The sequence below is a fragment of the Equus asinus genome, chromosome 26 (genome assembly GCF_041296235.1).
Source record: "Equus asinus isolate D_3611 breed Donkey chromosome 26, EquAss-T2T_v2, whole genome shotgun sequence".
NCBI lineage: Eukaryota > Metazoa > Chordata > Mammalia > Perissodactyla > Equidae > Equus > Equus asinus.
Window position 1 is genome coordinate 33674121 of NC_091815.1, and position 16748 is coordinate 33690868.

At 59.8% G+C, this 16748-nt stretch overlaps 2 protein-coding genes across 2 annotated transcripts; one reads left to right on the forward strand and one right to left on the reverse strand.

The window, feature by feature from the left end:
- Positions 1-808: 808 nt before the first annotated feature.
- On the forward strand, positions 809-4306 carry GFY (golgi associated olfactory signaling regulator). The gene is made up of 4 exons (XM_044759102.2): positions 809-942; positions 1816-3007; positions 3266-3439; positions 3929-4306. Exons 2-4 carry the CDS (start codon positions 1837-1839, stop codon positions 4129-4131), a joined length of 1548 nt encoding a protein of 515 aa, XP_044615037.2. The 5' UTR covers positions 809-942; positions 1816-1836; the 3' UTR covers positions 4132-4306.
- Positions 4307-4415: 109 nt separating this feature from the next.
- SLC17A7 (solute carrier family 17 member 7) lies at positions 4416-14918 on the reverse strand. The gene is made up of 12 exons (XM_014852293.3): positions 14685-14918; positions 10264-10516; positions 9225-9343; positions 8841-8955; positions 8675-8762; positions 8410-8496; positions 8175-8317; positions 7357-7506; positions 7052-7184; positions 6357-6467; positions 6013-6140; positions 4416-5809 (listed from the first exon to the last, which is right to left on the reverse strand). Exons 1-12 carry the CDS (start codon positions 14744-14746, stop codon positions 5516-5518), a joined length of 1683 nt encoding a protein of 560 aa, XP_014707779.1. The 5' UTR covers positions 14747-14918; the 3' UTR covers positions 4416-5515.
- Between the last annotated feature and the right edge of the window lie 1830 nt (positions 14919-16748).

The window sequence follows — 16748 nt, forward strand, 5'->3', positions numbered from 1 at the left end:
AGGAAGAAAGAAGGGAAAAGGAAGGAAGAAGGAAACTGACAAAGAGAGCCAGCTAGAGATGGAGGGATGAGAGGAAAGGCTCTGAGAAAGACAGGAGACAGAGACAGCCAACCTGGACAGAGATGCCCAGAGACAAATCCAGAAAGAGAGAGTGAGAGATGGGAGGGGGAAAAGAAGAGAAGGCAACGGGATACAGCAGTGGGGGGTGTGAAGGCAGGTAAAGCAAAAGGCAAAATCGAAAAGTCTTAGACTGTGAAGACCCCCCCAGCTGCCCTGTGGGTGTGTCTAAGCCTTCCTGGGTGGGGGGTGAAATTGGGGGAGTTGTGAAGATAAAGCCCAACCCCACACACAGCGGGGAGGTGGGCAAGGGTTGGGAAGTCCCAAAGGGTAGTCTGGGTGTCGGATTGGCAAGATATGGGAACCTGGACTTCCTAGTTCACCAGAGAGGAGTGGAACAGGGTCTGGGCTCCTGGGTCTTGGAGTGGAAGGGACAGGGACCAGACTCCTGGGTTCTGGGGTAGGAAGAGTCTGAGGATCTGGACTTCTGGATCTGAGAGGAAGGAGCTATGGGCTCTGACTCCTGGATCTTGAAGTAGGAGGGTACGAGGGACCTGGACTCTTGGGTTTGGGGATAGGAGAGGGCGGAGGGCCCAGAGCCGTGGTTTCAAAAGGAAGATAGCTTGGCTGGGCCACATCCCTCCACCAGGCGATCCAGTCCCTAACTCCATTCCCCACTCCAGGGACAATGTCCTTTACTTCTGTCCCTTTAAGAGCCCAAGTCTGTCGCTAGGCTTCCAGGATCCCCAGGGAGGGGGTCAGGTGCGTCACCTGCACCCTTGGGACCCAACCTCCTGCCACCCCACCCAGAGCCATTCTGCAGCATTCACCAATCTCCGCATCCAGCTCCGCTCACCTGCTGTTATCTTGGATCCCACTGAGCAGGTAAGAGACCCCAGGAACCCAAGTGACCCTGTCCCATCCAGGTGTCTACCACCCCCACCTTCACCAGACCACAGACCTAGGCATCTCTGCCCCAGACCAGCCCCTGAGACCCTGGGATCCCAGCTCCATCCTCAATAAACAGAGAGACCTGAGTCCCGCCCCGCAGCTCTCTCCTCTGAGGAATCCAGACCCCCCAGCCCTGTCTCTGGAGGACCCAAGACTCAGAGTCCCCAACCCCCTTCTAACTCAGGACCTAACAGATCAAGACTCTCATCTCCTCTCTCCCCTGTAATGCAGCTCCCCTCCCCAAGTTTTGCCCCCTCCAACTTCTAGGCATCTGAACCCCCAGGCCTCTCCTGTCTAAAGGACCAGGAATTTAGACCGACAGTGCCCTCCACCCTCTGGGACTCAGGAGTCTTGGGCATCAGCCCCGAGCTGTTCCTTCTGAGCCTCCTCTAGTGTAAACAACTGTTGAGTCAAGGTGTACCCGGGGCCCTCGGAGAGGAAGGGATCCCGTGTCCCCTCGGAGGTCTATACCCTCCGAAATCCAAGCCGAGAAGGTCTGGGGGCTTGGAGAGGTGTCATTCTCTCCCAATTTTTCTGCTGCCCTCTCGGGGAAACAGATAAGGAAATTAACTACGACTCCCAAGAAGCCCCGCGCTTCAGTCTCCCTTAGCTACGGCGGCTACCGCCCCGCAGCCTTCGGGGAGTTGCCATTCGGTTCTCTTCCTTTCCCAGGCGCCCAACTGGGCGGGGAAGAAGTCCACCTGGGGACCAGTGGGCGGGGCCTCTGTGGGTGGGCGTGGCCTCGGGAGGGGATGAGGGCTCCCGGGCGGCTTCCGGGTTAACCCCTTCCTTCCCGCTCGCCCGCAGCTATAGGCGTCTCCCAGAGCTATGAAATCCTTCAGCCCGATCCTCGTCTTCCTCCTCGCCTGGCTGGGTTCCCAGGCCGCCCCTTCGGCCTCACCGCCTGCGGACTCCAACTTCCCGGGGATGGGCCACCCCTCTGAGATTTCCCCTCACGCTTCTGAAAATTCCACCCCTGACTGGCCTAACCCAGAGTCCCCTGAGAGTGCTTATCCTGAGCCCTCCAAGATGCCTCATGCAGTTTCCCCAGAACCTTCCCCCCTTAACTTCACTGAGACCCCCAACCCTGACCTCCAGGAAACCCCAGATCCAGAGTCTCCTGAGACCCCCAAACCCAACTCACTCAACACCTCAATATCAGAATCCCTGGAGACCCCCAACATGAACTCCTCCAATACGACACATCTAGAACCTTCTGAGACCCCCAAACCTGACTCGACTGAAGTTCCACACGCAGAATCCCCTGAGACCCCCGAACCTAACCCCTCCAGAACTTCACACCCAGCATCTCCTGAGACCCCAGACACTGAGCCCACCCAAACTGCACCCCAAGAATCCCCAGAGAGTCCCAAACTTAACTCCACTGAAATGTCACGTGCAGAAGCCCCTGAGACCCCGGATCCTCACCCCGCCAAGACCCTTGACCCCAAATCTCCAGAAACTCATGACCCTGACACCACTGAGACCCCGAACTCTGAATTCCTCCAGACCCTCCATCCTGACCCTACCGAAGCCCCTCGCCCAGAATCCCCTGTAACCCATAACCCCAGCCCCACTGAGATTCCCCAAACAGAATCCCCCACAAACCCCTACCAAGGTGCCACAGAGATCCCTATGACCTCTGACCCTGAGCTCTCCCTTAGTCTTCACCCAGAAACGCCTGCACCCTTCAAGGAGGAAGCTACGGCCCTAAATGAGCTGCCCCTGAATCCCAAGCCGGAAACCCTTTCAGCCACCCAGCCCGGCTCCCTTAAATCGCCCACCTCAGATTCTCCTGGGACCGTTGAGCTGAAGGCCCCCCAAAATTTTAGCTCTAAAGGGCCCAATGTCCCTCCTCCCTCAGCCCGGATTGCGGGCCCCCCTGCTCCTCCAGGGCCCCCCAGTCAGTCGGCCCCAGCCACTCCGCGGGTCCCCCAGCGGCGCAGCCGAGGTGAGAGAGTCAACACTATCATCGTGGTGGAACGAGTGCAGGAGACCGGTGAGGGGCTAGGACCGGACTCCTGGGTCTGAGGGAGGAGGGGCCTGGGAGTCTGGACTCCCGGGGTCGGAAGGAGGAGGGAGCTGTGGGCCGGGATCCAGAGTCTGAGAGGGGAGGAAGAGGCTAAGGGCTCAGACTCCCAGGTCTGACGGCTGATGCTGTTGGGTCTGAGGGAGGAGGGGCTGGGGGCTGGACTCCTGGGTCTGAGGGAGGAGGGGCCGGGAGTTCGATTGCTCATTCCCTGGCTCCTTCCTTAAGGCGTGACCCTGGTGGGACGTCCCCGGGGCGTGGCGGGCGGGGCCCTGTGTCTCTTCCTCGCTGGAACCGGGCTGCTGATCGGCATTTTCCTGCTGCTCTGGTGTCTCTACCGCCGGGCGGCTCGACACAGGCCCTTCGCACACCACCGGCTTCCGAACGACGGAGATGAACCGGGTGAGCGACCCTTACATTGACCGGCCCTTGAATACCTGCACGTTTCCGTAACCTGGGTTCTCCTGGCATTTGAGGGCGCCCTGCCAGAAAGTACAGGTCTCCCATCTAAGGTCAATAGAAGCCCTGACCCCTCCATGGCAGGTCCTGCCCCCTAAGTCTCTGAAATTTCGCACACACACGTCCAGCCCTGCGCCCAGCCCAGCAGAGACGAGCGGCAGGATCCGAGCCACCGGTCTCTACAAGCCCCGCCCCTTCCCCTAATAGAGGGCGGCCCGAGCCCTTTAGGCCCCGCCCCTACGCTGCATGCCCCGCCCCTGCCGCAGGACGCCACGCCCCCTTGTCTATTAAGAGACCTCATCCTTTAATTCGAAAACCCAGCTCCAAGGGTGGTCGGAATTCTCTCCCCCGCCTCCCCGTCGGTCAGCGGCGCAGCAGAGGAGACAGGCCCCCTGTCAGCCTGGGGATGACCTCGCTCCTTTGCTCCCGCAGTTATGCATTTGGACACCCCGAAGGACCCAGCCTATGACCTCTACTTTTATGCCCCGGACGCTTGGGTCCCTTCACACATCGCCACCAAGCAGCCGCCGCCCACCCCCCCGCTGCCGCCCAAGCTGCCCCCGCCGCCCCGCGGGGGTCGCCCCCAGCCCCTGGAGCCGCTCTCCCCTGCCACGCTCCCCAACAACTTCGTCTGAGCCCCGCTCGGTCCCTCCAGACCAGCAGCATCCCCAGGCCGAGGAAGGCCCCAGAGGTCCTGTCCTCCCGGCACGCTTTGCTACATAGTGGTCCTCTCGGTCCAGCACACAGAGATGCTTTCGCTCTGACCAGAGAACGCAGCCTGAGGCCGAATAAATCACGTGTTCCCACGCCTAGACACCTCCTCTGCCTGAGTCCTGGGGGAGGAGGGGCTGGGACTCTGGGACTGAGGGAGGAGGGGCTGGGGGCCAGGACTCCTGTGACTTCCACGACCAATGACGACTACGTACACCAAAGCATTTTATTGGGCGTGAGGGAGGGCAGGATTTACGGTCACAGAGACAGAGACACAAAGACACAACCCTGCCCGGGGAAAAACACCCCTCTCCCCCAGCCCCTTCCCTTTCCTGTGACTTCCCCTATATACGTTCCCCAAATTCTAAGCCGAAATAGGGGAGTCTGAGAGGAGAAGGATCCCAGATTTTGAGTCATTTAACCCCTGAGGGACACCACAAATGGCCACTGAGAAAACGAGGGTAGTTTGAAACCACCCAGGAGAATAAAGTGCAAGGAATTGTGGGGAAGAGGGGCATCTTGAAACCACCACGGGGAAGTTCGATGGTGGTGGCTTCAAACCGTTGAGTTGCTAGACTTGAGCAGCCACTATTCAGACCTGAAAACCGTGTCGGAAAAAGTGCATGGGGGTGGAGAGGCGTATCGTTAAACCCGCCGTTTTGGTTATTTCCCTAGACTTTGCGCTAAGCCAGGGAGAAGGTTTTGGGGAGTTTGGTGCTTCAGCAGAATCTGCTGGTGGAGAGAGGGCCGAAAGGGGGAGGGGGGACTTGAAACCGCCATTTTCCCTCAGAAACGCTGGTGAGAATCAATCCTTAGAATGGCGGGGACCGGTGATTGGTTAAACCAATCTGGCAAATGCAGAATAGAGTTGGGAGATTTGAAAGTTCTAGAGGAAGACCTTGAATTTTTCTGAAAGGAGAGGGGGGCTGACTGATCTCAGGACTTAGCCCGAGAGTCCGTGGGGTTAAAGGAAAGGGAGGAGATGCCCCAAAACCACACGAGAGAGTACGAGATTGGACTGTCCACTCAAATAAAGCCCTGAAAGGAGAGATTTGAAACCACTGAGGCAGAACAAGAAAGGAACCTTTAGGGGAATTTGGGTATTCTTGAAACTGCCAGTCTGCAGCTTTGCTACCCCTGAGAGGCAATTGGGAAGGGAAGAGGACGTGACAGCACTGGGAACCAGGGAGAGTGCTTCGTAGGCCTGAGGCAGGACAGAGAGGACTGGGGTTCCTAGACACTGTCACTCAAGCCAGAGATGTGTGGAATGGAGGTCCTGGAAACTGCCGTCCAGTGGGAGGCACATGGTCAGTAGTCCCGGACAGGGGGTGGGGGTCTTGGGGGCTGAACTGTGCTGTGTGTGGCCCCGTATGAGGGAGGGGGAGCAGGGGGCGCCCCGGGGGGCTCAGCCTCATCCTCCATGTCGCTTTCGTCACTGCCAGCCAGCTGGTCATGGCCAACAAAGCCACACTTCTCTTCGCTCATCTCCTCAGGCTCCGCCCACGGCTGCTTCTCTCCGGAAGCAAAGACCCCGTAGAAGATGACACCCCCATAGTGCACCAGGGAGGCAATGAGGAACACGTACTGCCACTCCTCCCGAGTCTGTGAGGGGACAATAGGGAATTGGGGTCAGAGGACAGAGAAACAGGGGGTGGAGAGAGACCCTGAAAGGGGGAGGGGAGGCCCGGAGAAAGGAAGACAGAGATCAACAGAAAGGCTGAAGGTGACCCAGAGAGGCAGGGGTGGAGCCCACGGAGGGTGACACAAAATTTGGAGCGCGAGCGGGTCAGGAGCGGTGCACAGACCTTGTGCTTTGTCATGGCGCCCACGATGATGGGGCACACCATGCCCGACAACGTGCCCACACCGTTGGAGATGCCCATGAGGATGCTGGCGTAGCGCGGGGCGATGTCCAGGTGGTTCACGTTGAACCCTGGCGAGGCCAGCCAGGAGGCATCACACCCGAGTCTCACTCAAGCGACTCCCACTGGGCCGCCCTCCCCCATCCCTCTTTCCATTCCCCTCCCCCCTCCTTCCCGCTGCCCTTTCTAGTCCACCTTTTTCGAGGCTGGGAGGTCCCCTTCCTGAGCCAGGAAGTTCCCCACAGAGCTGACCAGGATCCCCCAAGCTCCAGATCTGCGGTTCTCACCAGAGATGGCGAAGCCGCTGAAGCCCACGGCGAGGACCAGGAAGGAGATGGCCACACCCTTGGAGTGCGAGTAGCCGACCACCAGCAGCAGCGTGGCCTCCATGCCGAAGCCTATGGAGGGCCGCCTCATCTGAGCGCCGGCCAAAGCGGTTCCCACCAGACAGGTTCCCACCCCGGCCCGCCTCCATCCGGCCCGGTCTGGCCACCTCCACGCCTGGCCCTTGACCACGCGCACAGGCTCCACCGCCCCATGTCCCCACTCCCTGACTAGGCCTCGCCCTGAATACGCAGGGTCCAAGCACCACCTGTGCACCCTCACTCTTTCCCTCTCTCTCCCAGCTCGTTAGGCAGCACACCGCCCAGACCAGTGTCTCCAGGTCCCCCCACTCATAGCCCCTTTTCAACACCTAGTTCCTGTCCTCCTCCGCCCCGTCCAGTGTAGACCCCACCCTTCCAGATCCAACTGGGTCCCACCTCTGCGCCACCTGGATAGTCACACCCCCCCTTGCCCTTCCATGCCGCGGCCTCTGAGACTGGCCGCCTGGGATTAGGTTGCATCCAGGTCCGGCCTCATCCTGGCCCCGCCTTTTTTGGACACGCCCTCTGACTCCGCCCCCATCCTCCCACGGCCCCGCCCCACCGAGCTCTGCCAGCCCGGGTGGTCCTGGACCCGGCCCAGGCCCCGCCCCACTCACCCCCACAGTTCATCAACTTGCGCACGTTGGTGGTGGACATGATGCGACGGCTTCTCAGGAAGTCCGCGATCTGGCCGCCGATGGGCACGATGATGGTCATGACCAGGTGGGGCAACGCTGACACCAGGCCCACCTGCGCCAGCGAGCGTTCAGGGCAGGGGCTCAGGGGCCGCCGGCCGGACTCTCCGCCCGATTCATGCACCATGGGCTCCTCCCCGTCCCTCGTTCCAACCCATTGGGATCCAGGCGCCGCTCCTTCCCCCTCACCTCGACTGCACCCCCTGCCCTCCCCTCCTGGGCCCAACCTTGCTGATCTCGAAGCCGAACACTTCTTCGAAGTAGGCGGGCTGGGAGATAAGGAGCAGGTAGAACGTCCAGCTGCGGCAGAAGTTGGCCACGATGATGGCATAGACTGGCATAGACGTGAAGAAGCGCCGCCAGGGTGTGTTAAACTTCTGCGGGGGGCGAGAGGAGGGGCCGCTAAGACAGAGACCAGGGCTGGGCGCTCTCTGTGTCCCCTCAGAGACCCCACTATAGTCCCGCAGAGACCTAGGTTTCCCGACCTCACTAAAACCTCCAGGGACCCAGGGGCGCCGGCTCGACCATGTCTCTGTGGGAACTCTGGCATCCCAGGCTCACGGTGACACCTCGGGGATGCAGGCGTCCCGACTCAACCGTGGTCCCTCAGGTTTGCAAGTGTCCGGACCCCACGATGACCCTCAAAGGCCCATAAATGTGGGCCCAGGAGTCATTTTCCACTCAATGACGTCCCCTAGTTCTAGCCTCACCCACCCCAAGGTCTAAGCAAAACCGCCACATTCTAATCCAGCCTCTGCTGGTTTAACCCCGCCCCATCAGTGGTTCCGGTTCCGCCCACCTCGCGACCTGGCCCTGCCCTCAGCACCTGCCGATCCTAAAGTCTGGTCCTCCTCACGCTTTAACTCCGCCTCCTAGGTTCTGGCCCCGACCCCTTTGCGTTCCCATCAGGTCCCCTCTAACAGGCTCCCCGAACCCATCACGGTCTACACGCTGTGCGTGTTCGAAGTCCCCTTTTCTCCTGCCTCCCCGCCTGGGTATCCCTCCTCGCCCCGCCGCGCCCCGCCCCGCAGCCTTGGGCCCGGACCGTGACCGGGTTCATGAGCTTGGCGCTCTCGCCGATGGCGTCCTCGATGTACTTGCGCTCCTCCTCCGAAATGCTGGGGTGCAGCGCCGGGGACTCATACGAGACGAGCAGCCAGAACAGGTACCAGAAGATCCCGAAGCTGCCTGGGAGGGGTCAGGAGGGGGATGGAAGCGAGGTGACCACCGGCCTCGCTCCGCCCCGGCGCCACCCGGACCCAGGCGTCCGGGCCCCTCACCGTAGACGTAGAAGACGGAGCTCCATCCTGAGTATTGCACCAGGACCCCGGCGAGAGGCATCGCCACCACCGCCCCAGCATAGGAACCTAAGGGGGAGGATGCGGGATGGAGAAAGGGTCCATCTTCCCTCAGATCCAGGAGTGCGGATACAAGTTCTGGGACACGTGTGCAGGCCACAGCTCCTCCTCCCTCAGACCCAGGAATCCAGGCCACAGCCCCTCCTCCCTCAGACCCTCAAGTCTGGATCCCCAGCCCCTTCCTCACCGCAAAAGGCCGTTGTCGCCAGGCGACTCCGCTCCAAGGGCGGGGCCCATTTGCTCCAGATCCCGTGGCAGGCGGGGTACGTGACCCCCTAGGGAGGAGAAAACCAAGGTCAACAAGAAGAGGAGGAGTCAGAACGGGACGGGGTCATAAGGGGGCGAGGCTTTACCTCTACCAACCCCTGCAGGATCCTCACGAAGATGACACAGCCGTAGTGGACGCGGGCAGCCGAGGGGATCAGCATGTTTAGAGTGGATGTAGCCACAATAGCAAAGCCGAAAACCCTAATGGGAAGAGTCCGTGGTCGGAGGAAAGGGTCCAGCTATCCCGCCATGCCTTGGATTCTGCTTTTCCGCCCACAGCAGGCCAGGCCTTGCATTCCCCAGAGCCCCGGGCCCCACCTTCTCTGGGACTCCCACCCGCACCAATCACAAGCCCCGCCTTTCTCTAAGACCCCGCCCCCGAACCCAGGCTCCTCCCATTGTCCCAGAGTCAGGCCCCAAATGCGAGGCCACATCTTCTAACCCCTCATCTCGAGACCCCATCGTTGTACCTGTTGGCTGCGAATTTTTGGCAGATAAATCCTCCGGGAATCTGGGTGACAATGTAGCCCCAGAAAAAGGAGCCATGGATGAGGCCGACAGTCTCTGGATCCCAGTTGAACTGAGCTTTCTGTGGACCAAAAGGCACATGGAACCAGGCGCCGCGTCCCAGGCTCGGCCCTTCCACCAATCAGCACCCACAGACTTAGTCCCTCGGCCAATCAGAAACAAGGATGCCCTCTCGCGCCCAAACACCCTCCAATCAGAGCTCAAGCCATCCCTCCAGCTCTGCTCCTCCACGTTGCTAGGGCAGCACTACCTTAGCAACGGGGCCTGATGCTGCCTAGAAGCCTCGATCTTCCTGCTTCCCTGCCTCAGTGTCCCTTCTCTGAATGCCTGGTGGCCCATATGTGAGGGTGCGGACTCTTTCTCCACTTCTAACCAACTCACGAACTATTTTCAGAGTGACCTAGATGGTGTCTAGGCAGGCACAAGAAGTAGCCAAAAGGGCAGGCCTGATTGGAAGGGAGCAAGGGACGGGGTTGTCTACAGCCCAGATCAGGAATTATTCCTGAGGCAGGGGCTCCATACTGAAATTAAAATAGGGAGAAAGTCTGAGACGAGGTGGGGCTTTGGGCAACGGCCAGAGCAAAGGAAGCGGGAATTAGCAGCGGCAACTTTAGGAAAGCCACGATCGAAACTCAGGATGGAGCTTGAGATGAGACTGGGATTAAGCAGGCGTGACATTGGGACAGGCGCGGAGCGCAGGCGGAGCAAAGTTGCTAAGGAGGCCCAAAATGGAACAGGGGCAACATATAGGAAACCTAATGCTGGGCCAGAGTCTGCATTTTGAAGTCAGGGACTTGAAATAAATAGGGGCGGGGCTTATGTAGACAGGGGCGGGGCTTAGAGCTGAGAGGGCGGCACAGATGGGCGGGGCTACTCTGGCTGTTGTTTGGAAGGGGCGTGGCCTAGTCGAGTGCGACAACATCGGGAGCGCGGGCAGGGCTGGCAGGGGCGGGCTGTGCCAGGGCTCCAGCCTGGAGCTACCTGCACCACCACGTGGCCCCCGCGGTGGGTCGTGCTGTTGTTGACCATAGAGACGATGGCCACGCCCAGGTTGCAGCGGATGCCAAAGCTGATGCAGAAGCCCAGACCGCTCATGATGGCAATAATGTAGCGGCGAGGGAGGCCGAAGCAGGTGCAGTCCACGATGGGCGGATCCCGGGTCTGCGTGGTCACTGGGCGCCCATCAGCACTCAGCTCCAGCGTCTCCGCACCTTCCTGCCGCTTCTCCAGAAGGCTGCGGGGTGGGAAGTCAAAGACTCGGACGTCCAGACCCCCAGCTCCCTCCTCCCCATGACACAGGAGTCCAGGGAAAACCTCCTGCTTGAAAAAGACCCAAGATTCTAAGCCCGCACTCCCTCTTTCCCCAGGAGTCCAGCCCCTAACTCCCCTGTCCCCCCAGGACCCAGGAATCTGGACCCCAGGTCTCCATCTCTCTCACACCCAGAATCCACGCCCCAGCCCCTTCCTCCCTCAGACTCAGGTGGGGAGGTCCTCAGTTCCCTTCTCCTCCAGCCTTCTCATCTCTTGACTCAGGAGTTTTAGACCCCAGACTACCCTTTGCCATCCTTGAGCCTATGTCCCCAGCCCCCAGCCCAAAGCCCAGAGACTCTCTCCAGCCCCCTCTCCTAGATCTGAGTCTATTTGAGGAAGCAAAAGGCGCTAAGGAGATGCTTCAGCAAAGGTGTCAAAAGAACAGATGCTTCTCAGCCATGTCGGCTATATATACCGGCTCCCCTCCTCCCCTGCGCCCTGTGGCATGCCCCTTCCTGCTTCCAGGCCCCAGGTGTGGGGCTGACATACAGCTGACTCTGTTCAGCCACCCAAAGCCCATTCCCAGTGACTTGGGGGTGCGGAGACGTCCTGGGCCCTGGAATCCAGCAGCCCAGCCGGACATCCCTGGGGAACCTTGAGTTCAGGCTGTCAGCCTAGGGGGTAGGGAGGGGGAGTGGCGGGTGGTGTCCTGGCAAGGGACAGATGGCCCCGGTAGGGGGATTGGCTCAGTCCCCAGTGTGGCTCTCGCCCCCGCCTGTTCTGGATCCAGGATTGAGTCTGTGATGACAGAGAGGGTACATGGAGAGCCACCTCAAACCCAGAGAGAGGCTGCAGGGAGAGAGAGGGAGGTGCCCTGAGGCAGTGTGGAAAGACCCCAAAGGAGGAGGACAGAGATGGGGAGTGGGCAGGCTGAGAAAGAGGGTCAGAGACACAGAAGGAGGGAGAGAGATCCAGAGAGAAGGGGACAGAGACCCAGAGAGGGGGAGAGAATTAGACAGAGGCAGAGACACGGAGAGAAGGGGGAAACAGGACAGAGACCCTGAGAAGGAGGGGCAGGGAAGGAAAGAACAGAGACACAGAGAGGGAGGGGGACAGAGATCCAGAGACAGGTGGGAACAGAAACCCAGAAGAGAAGACACAGATGCAGAGACCCAGAGCCTTACGAGAAAGATGGAGAGACAAGGAGACTGAGGAGAGACAGGCTGGGGACGTGACTCGTGAGGTGCAGCCCCTCTCTGCGGCGGGGACTCAGCCAGGGGATCGGGCTGGATCCCAGGAAGGGGCTAGAACAGATGGAGGCGAGGGAGACTGGGACGGGGGAGGGAAGAACAGCCAGACGGTCTAGGGGGAGGCGGGTGGAAGAGAAGAGAGAGCACAGTCACCCCTCCCCATCCTAGAACTTAAGGAGGTTGGGGCGGTGGTGATTAAGAAATGGGTGGGGGGAGGAGGAAACGGGGGCAATGAACAGAACTGAGGGAGACAAGGAAAGAGACCCTGAGAGAGGGGAGCCAGAGAGCCAGAGAGGGGAAATGGAAGCCCCCAGAATGAAGCCCGGGGTGGTGGGATGGCTTCTTCCCATCAGAATGTGACAGCCAATGAGATTAGACCTTGACCCAGGTTGATATCAGATGCTATTTGACACTGAAACTCAAGATGTGATTGCAGCCCCTGAAATTTGATATTCATTGTTAATATTAAGAGATGTCAGATCTCTGGCCAAGGCTTTCTAAACTGGGTGGGGGTGGGGGGGGACGGATCTCAGTCTTCCACATCTATCAAATGGGCACAAGTGTAGATTGGAAGGTTAGGAGGGGGCGCTTCAAGGGAACGCCAGTTATTTCAGGATAAGAGATCGAGGGAGGCAGAGGTGAAGGTGGCCTCAATGCTTTGCGGAGAACAAGAACAGAGAGGGGAGAGCCTGGATGCAGATTCCCCCCCACATACCCTTGTCTCCCCTTCCTGGGTGCCCGTGACTCAGATCTGAGGACTTGGTGATGAGCCAGTTAACGGAAATGAAGACGTCGTCTCAATCTCCCTCTCTCTGGGTCTCTGTCTCTGCTTCTCTCAGGTTCTCTGTCCCCTTACGTCCTTTTGGTTCTCTCTTATCTTCCCATTGTACAGCTAAGGAAACTGAGGCTCAGAAAGCGGAAGGAGCACGTCCAAGGTCACACACAGGAGTATTGATGGGGCCTGATCATTTCCTGGCCCCCAGCATCGCCCCATCCAAGGCTGGGCTCTCAGGAAGGATGCCCGTGGGCTCCTGTCTCTCCCGCATTCCCCTTCCCAAGTCGCCCTGGGCTACCATCTGTTTCCTGGTCTGGGTGTTCTCCACCCACTCCAGCATCATTCATCTGGAGGGAACTCTGCAGCCTCCCTTCCAGGCTTGAGAGGGAGTGGCCTGAGTTCAAATGATGACACTTGTCCTCCTCCAGTGATTTCTCCCCCTTCTCGAACTGAGCCTCAGTTTCCCCAGCTTGGTCTAGAGGATTCAATGGAATCAGGGTGTTGTGTCTAATACAGGGCATTCCTCTCTCTCTAACCATCCAGTTGAACCCCAGCATTCAGATGCAAATGCCCTTCTCGGCTCAGACTCCCTGATGACTGTCCTGGGGGGAGCTCCGAGCTCTGGGTCTGTGGGGCCCAGGAGGCAGCTCAGAGAGGTGACAGTAAGGCGGAGACAGACTGAGAGAAACCCAGACACAGATGAGAAGCTGGGAAGCAGAGACTGAGGGAGGGGGCCTGAGAAACAACCCTCCTGCCACCATCCCCCCTCCCAGCCCCCTCCCTCAGCACGTCTCTCTGGCTCTCCTGACTTCGCACTGATGTATTTTGAGAAACTCGTGAAAGGAGGCGAGAAAAAGGGTGGGGAGGGGCTGGAAGAATCGGAGAAGAAGGGGTGAGGTTATCTCAGCTCCCCTACCCCCTCTCTCTCGCTGTGCCATCCTCCTGCCCCCTCCCTTCTGTCCAGCTTTATTCCCATCTCTCATGTTACTAGAAGGCGGGGTAAGTTTGGAGCTAGGAGGGGGTCTGCAGCAAGCAGGACTAGTGTTAGACTTAGAGAAGGACTCTCATGGCCTAGTGAGATGGGCTGAGGGTCAACTAAAGATGGGGTCAGGATTGCGGGCCAAGTGGACAGGGTCTGAGGGAATGGCGGCGGGGGCACGGTACTGATGAGGCCATTGCCTCCCGCGCTGTGGCCAGATATTTTTAGGCTTCTCTGCAGCTGAGTAATTTCTCTGACTTGGAGCCAGGGCTGGGGTTGGGGGTGAGAGACTGGGGGAAGGTGTCCAGATTGCCCTGGGGACACGCAGGTCACTGGGGTCATCTCTCTGGCTGGGAGGAAGTCCCTCTTAGCTCTAGCCTACATCCTTTGGGTAGTCGGCCCTACCCCAGAAGCCTGCACCTCCTTTCTCCCCCAGAGATCCAGGTCCCCTGGCTTCTTCCTCCCAGCTTAACTCTCCTCAAGGACAAGGACCAATGGGCCCCAATCCGCTTTAGCTTCAGATTAAACTCTCTGAGAGACGGAAACTGAGAAAGGCGCAGAGATGGAGAGACCCGGGCTGGGGGGATAAAAGCCTAGAGATAGAGGGACAGAGACCCAAAAGGAGAGGGTCAGAGACCCAGAGAGGGGAGACAGACACCCGGCGGGGGGACGCAAGCTGGAGGGGGGGGGAGGACACAGACCCAGAAAGAGGGATTGATAGAGATCTAGAGTGAGCAATGGCCAGAGACTCCGAGAGAGGGGGACAGAGACTCAGAGATAAAGAGAATAGAGACCCAGAGAGAGGGGGACAGAGATGCAGAGACAGAGAGAAGATAGGTAAACAGAGACCCAGAAGTGGGGGAAGCGTCAGAGACCCAAAAGGTGGGGGATATACAGTCCCAGAGAAAAGGGCAGCGCCTGGGGTGGGGTGGGGCGCAGAAAAATGAAGGAGAAGGTGCATGAGACAAGACCACAGGACCAGAGAGAGGGGCACCGTCGGCGACAGAGGGAGAAAACTGGAAAGATGGGTGGACCCCCCCCATCCAAGGGTATCACCCGTCCAGCTGTCCGTCTGCACCCAAGTGGGAATGAGCATCTTCCTCAGACCCTCGCTCTCTTCCCCGCCCAGGACCCCCACCACGCTCACCGGTGCAGCCTCCCGAGGGCGCGACCCGCTAGCTTCCGAAACTCCTCCTGGCGGAACTCCATGGTGGCTGCCCCTGCCGCCGGTACCCCCCGCTGATCCCCCCGCCCGCGGGCCCGGGCGGCCGCGTCCGGGTCCCCGGGGTCTGCCCCGGCCCGGCCGGCCCCGCAGCTCCGCTCGGGGGGAAGGAGCCTGCGAGTGCTGGCTGCAGGGGGGCTGCCACTGCACTCAGCGTCGGGGGCGGGGCGGGGCGGGGAAAGGCCCCGCCCATCCCTGCTAGACCCCGCCCCTCGCATTCTAGTCCCGCCCCCCTCCCGCAGTCCTTTATCTCTATTCTGTCCCCGCCCAAGACCACGCCTCTGGCTTCTAAACTGAAGTCTTGCCGGAGTTACTCGCCCCTGTGCCACGCCCCCCTCCCCACCCCTCCAGCGCCTTCTATCCTAGATTTTCTCTCCTCCTGAGTTCTCTTCCCCAACTGAGATTTGTCCCCCTCACTTCAGTTTCCCCTAAATTCGTCCCCGCATTTTCGTCCTCTGTGCTTCCATCTTCCTCTGAGTTTCCTTCTGCGTTTCCTCCTCCCAGTCCCATCCCTCCGAATTTCTGGGCCCTCCAGTTCTACCTCCCGCCCCCCGAGTTCCATCCCCATCCCGCGTCATCCCCAGATCCAGCTCTCTCATTCAGAGGGTACTTTTCTCATTCAGAGAATTCTTTCCCCCGGAAATCCCAACCCCCACTTCGATGCACCCATTGTCCCCTCGAGTTCTTCCCTCATCCAGTTTCCTCCCTCTTAACTTCCATCCACCTGTGTCCGCCTTTCCCCTTTGGAATCTCACGTCTCTCCAGGTCTACTCCCCCTCTGGGCGCATCCCCCTCCCAGTCCCTTCGCCCCGATTTCCTTCCCTTCTGAGTTCCACCCCTACAGTTATATTCCGCGCCCCCCAGTTACAGGTCATAATTGCCTTCCCACCCTGGGATCTATCCTGCCCTTTGAGTCCTGTCTCCAACCCCCTTGAGTTGTGTCCCCGCTCCCTTGGATATTTCTCCACCCCCTGAGTTCTGTCCTCGCTCCCAGAGTTCTATCTCCTTCTCTGGGATCTGTCCCTGCTGATTTTCGCCCTCACCCCCTGGAATCTGTCCGTCTAAATTCTGTCCGCACCCATTGGGTTCTCTCCCCACCGGCTGAGTCTTGTCCCCTCCCGCTGAGATTTGTCCCCGCCCACTTCCTGGATCTGTCCCCACCCTCTGAGTTCTTGCTCCACCCACGAGTTCCAGCCCCGCCCCTCTGGGGTTGAACCCCGACTCTTTTGAGTCCCCAGCCGGCAGGCGCGTCCTGCCCGGCTCCTCTCTCCAGATCAGCCCCCTCCCCGACGCTGAGTCCACTGCCAGAGGCAGGCCCCAGGAGCGTGCTCCCTTCCCCCCCTTCTTCGGGCCGCAAATGCATTTGGGATTAAATTTTCATGATGTGGCACAGGCCCGCAAGGGGGTGGAAGGGAGCAGTCGGTGCGGCGGGCGGGCGCTACGGACGGCGTGGCCTGGCTGCCACTGCCCGCCGCGGCCTCTCGCCCCTCGCCTTGTCTCGCTGGGTCTCTGGGTCTCACAGTTTTGCCTATGTTTGAGAAACACCCAGATTCCCGGGGAGCCCGGACCCCTGGGTCCCAGGGAGGAGTAGCCGGCGGAGCAGTCCCCACGCGCCACCCTGTGGCGGCAGAATTCCCCGCCTGGGTGCGGAGGCGGCGGCCGCGGCTCCGAGCCAGGTGTGAAGGTGGAGCAGATGGTGAAGAGGAGGGAGTGGGAAGGGGGAGCCGCTGCTGCCAAATCTTCGGCCTTCGCCGGAACCATCACCATGGAGATAGAGGAAGGCGGAAAGGACCCAGCCCCACACTTTTTCAAGACCTGGGAATGAGTTTCTCGGCCTCCCAGGGAGGGTTCCCGTGTGAACTACAAGTCCCAGCGGCCGCTGGACCTCACCGTTTGCTTCGAAAGGGTCGCGTACTCCGAGGGCCGCTGGGAGTTGTAGTTCTGAGACCGTGGGCTGAGGCTACATTGCGCCCTCTGGTGAACACGGCG

Excerpts from the sequence above, each read along its gene's own strand:
- SLC17A7 (XM_014852293.3), bottom strand. The coding sequence starts at position 14,746 with ATGGAGTTCCGCCAGGAGGAGTTTCGGAAGCTAGCGGGTCGCGCCCTC. Across the intron at positions 7,185-7,356 it reads TCGGCTTCGAGATCAGCAAG|GTGGGCCTGGTGTCAGCGTT; the intron begins GTTGGGCCCAGG and ends TCGCTGGCGCAG. Across the intron at positions 5,810-6,012 it reads GCGCCATGACAAAGCACAAG|ACTCGGGAGGAGTGGCAGTA; the intron begins GTCTGTGCACCG and ends GTCCCCTCACAG.
- GFY (XM_044759102.2), top strand. The coding sequence starts at position 1,837 with ATGAAATCCTTCAGCCCGATCCTCGTCTTCCTCCTCGCCTGGCTGGGT. Across the intron at positions 3,008-3,265 it reads GGAACGAGTGCAGGAGACCG|GCGTGACCCTGGTGGGACGT; the intron begins GTGAGGGGCTAG and ends TCCTTCCTTAAG. Across the intron at positions 3,440-3,928 it reads GAACGACGGAGATGAACCGG|TTATGCATTTGGACACCCCG; the intron begins GTGAGCGACCCT and ends TTGCTCCCGCAG.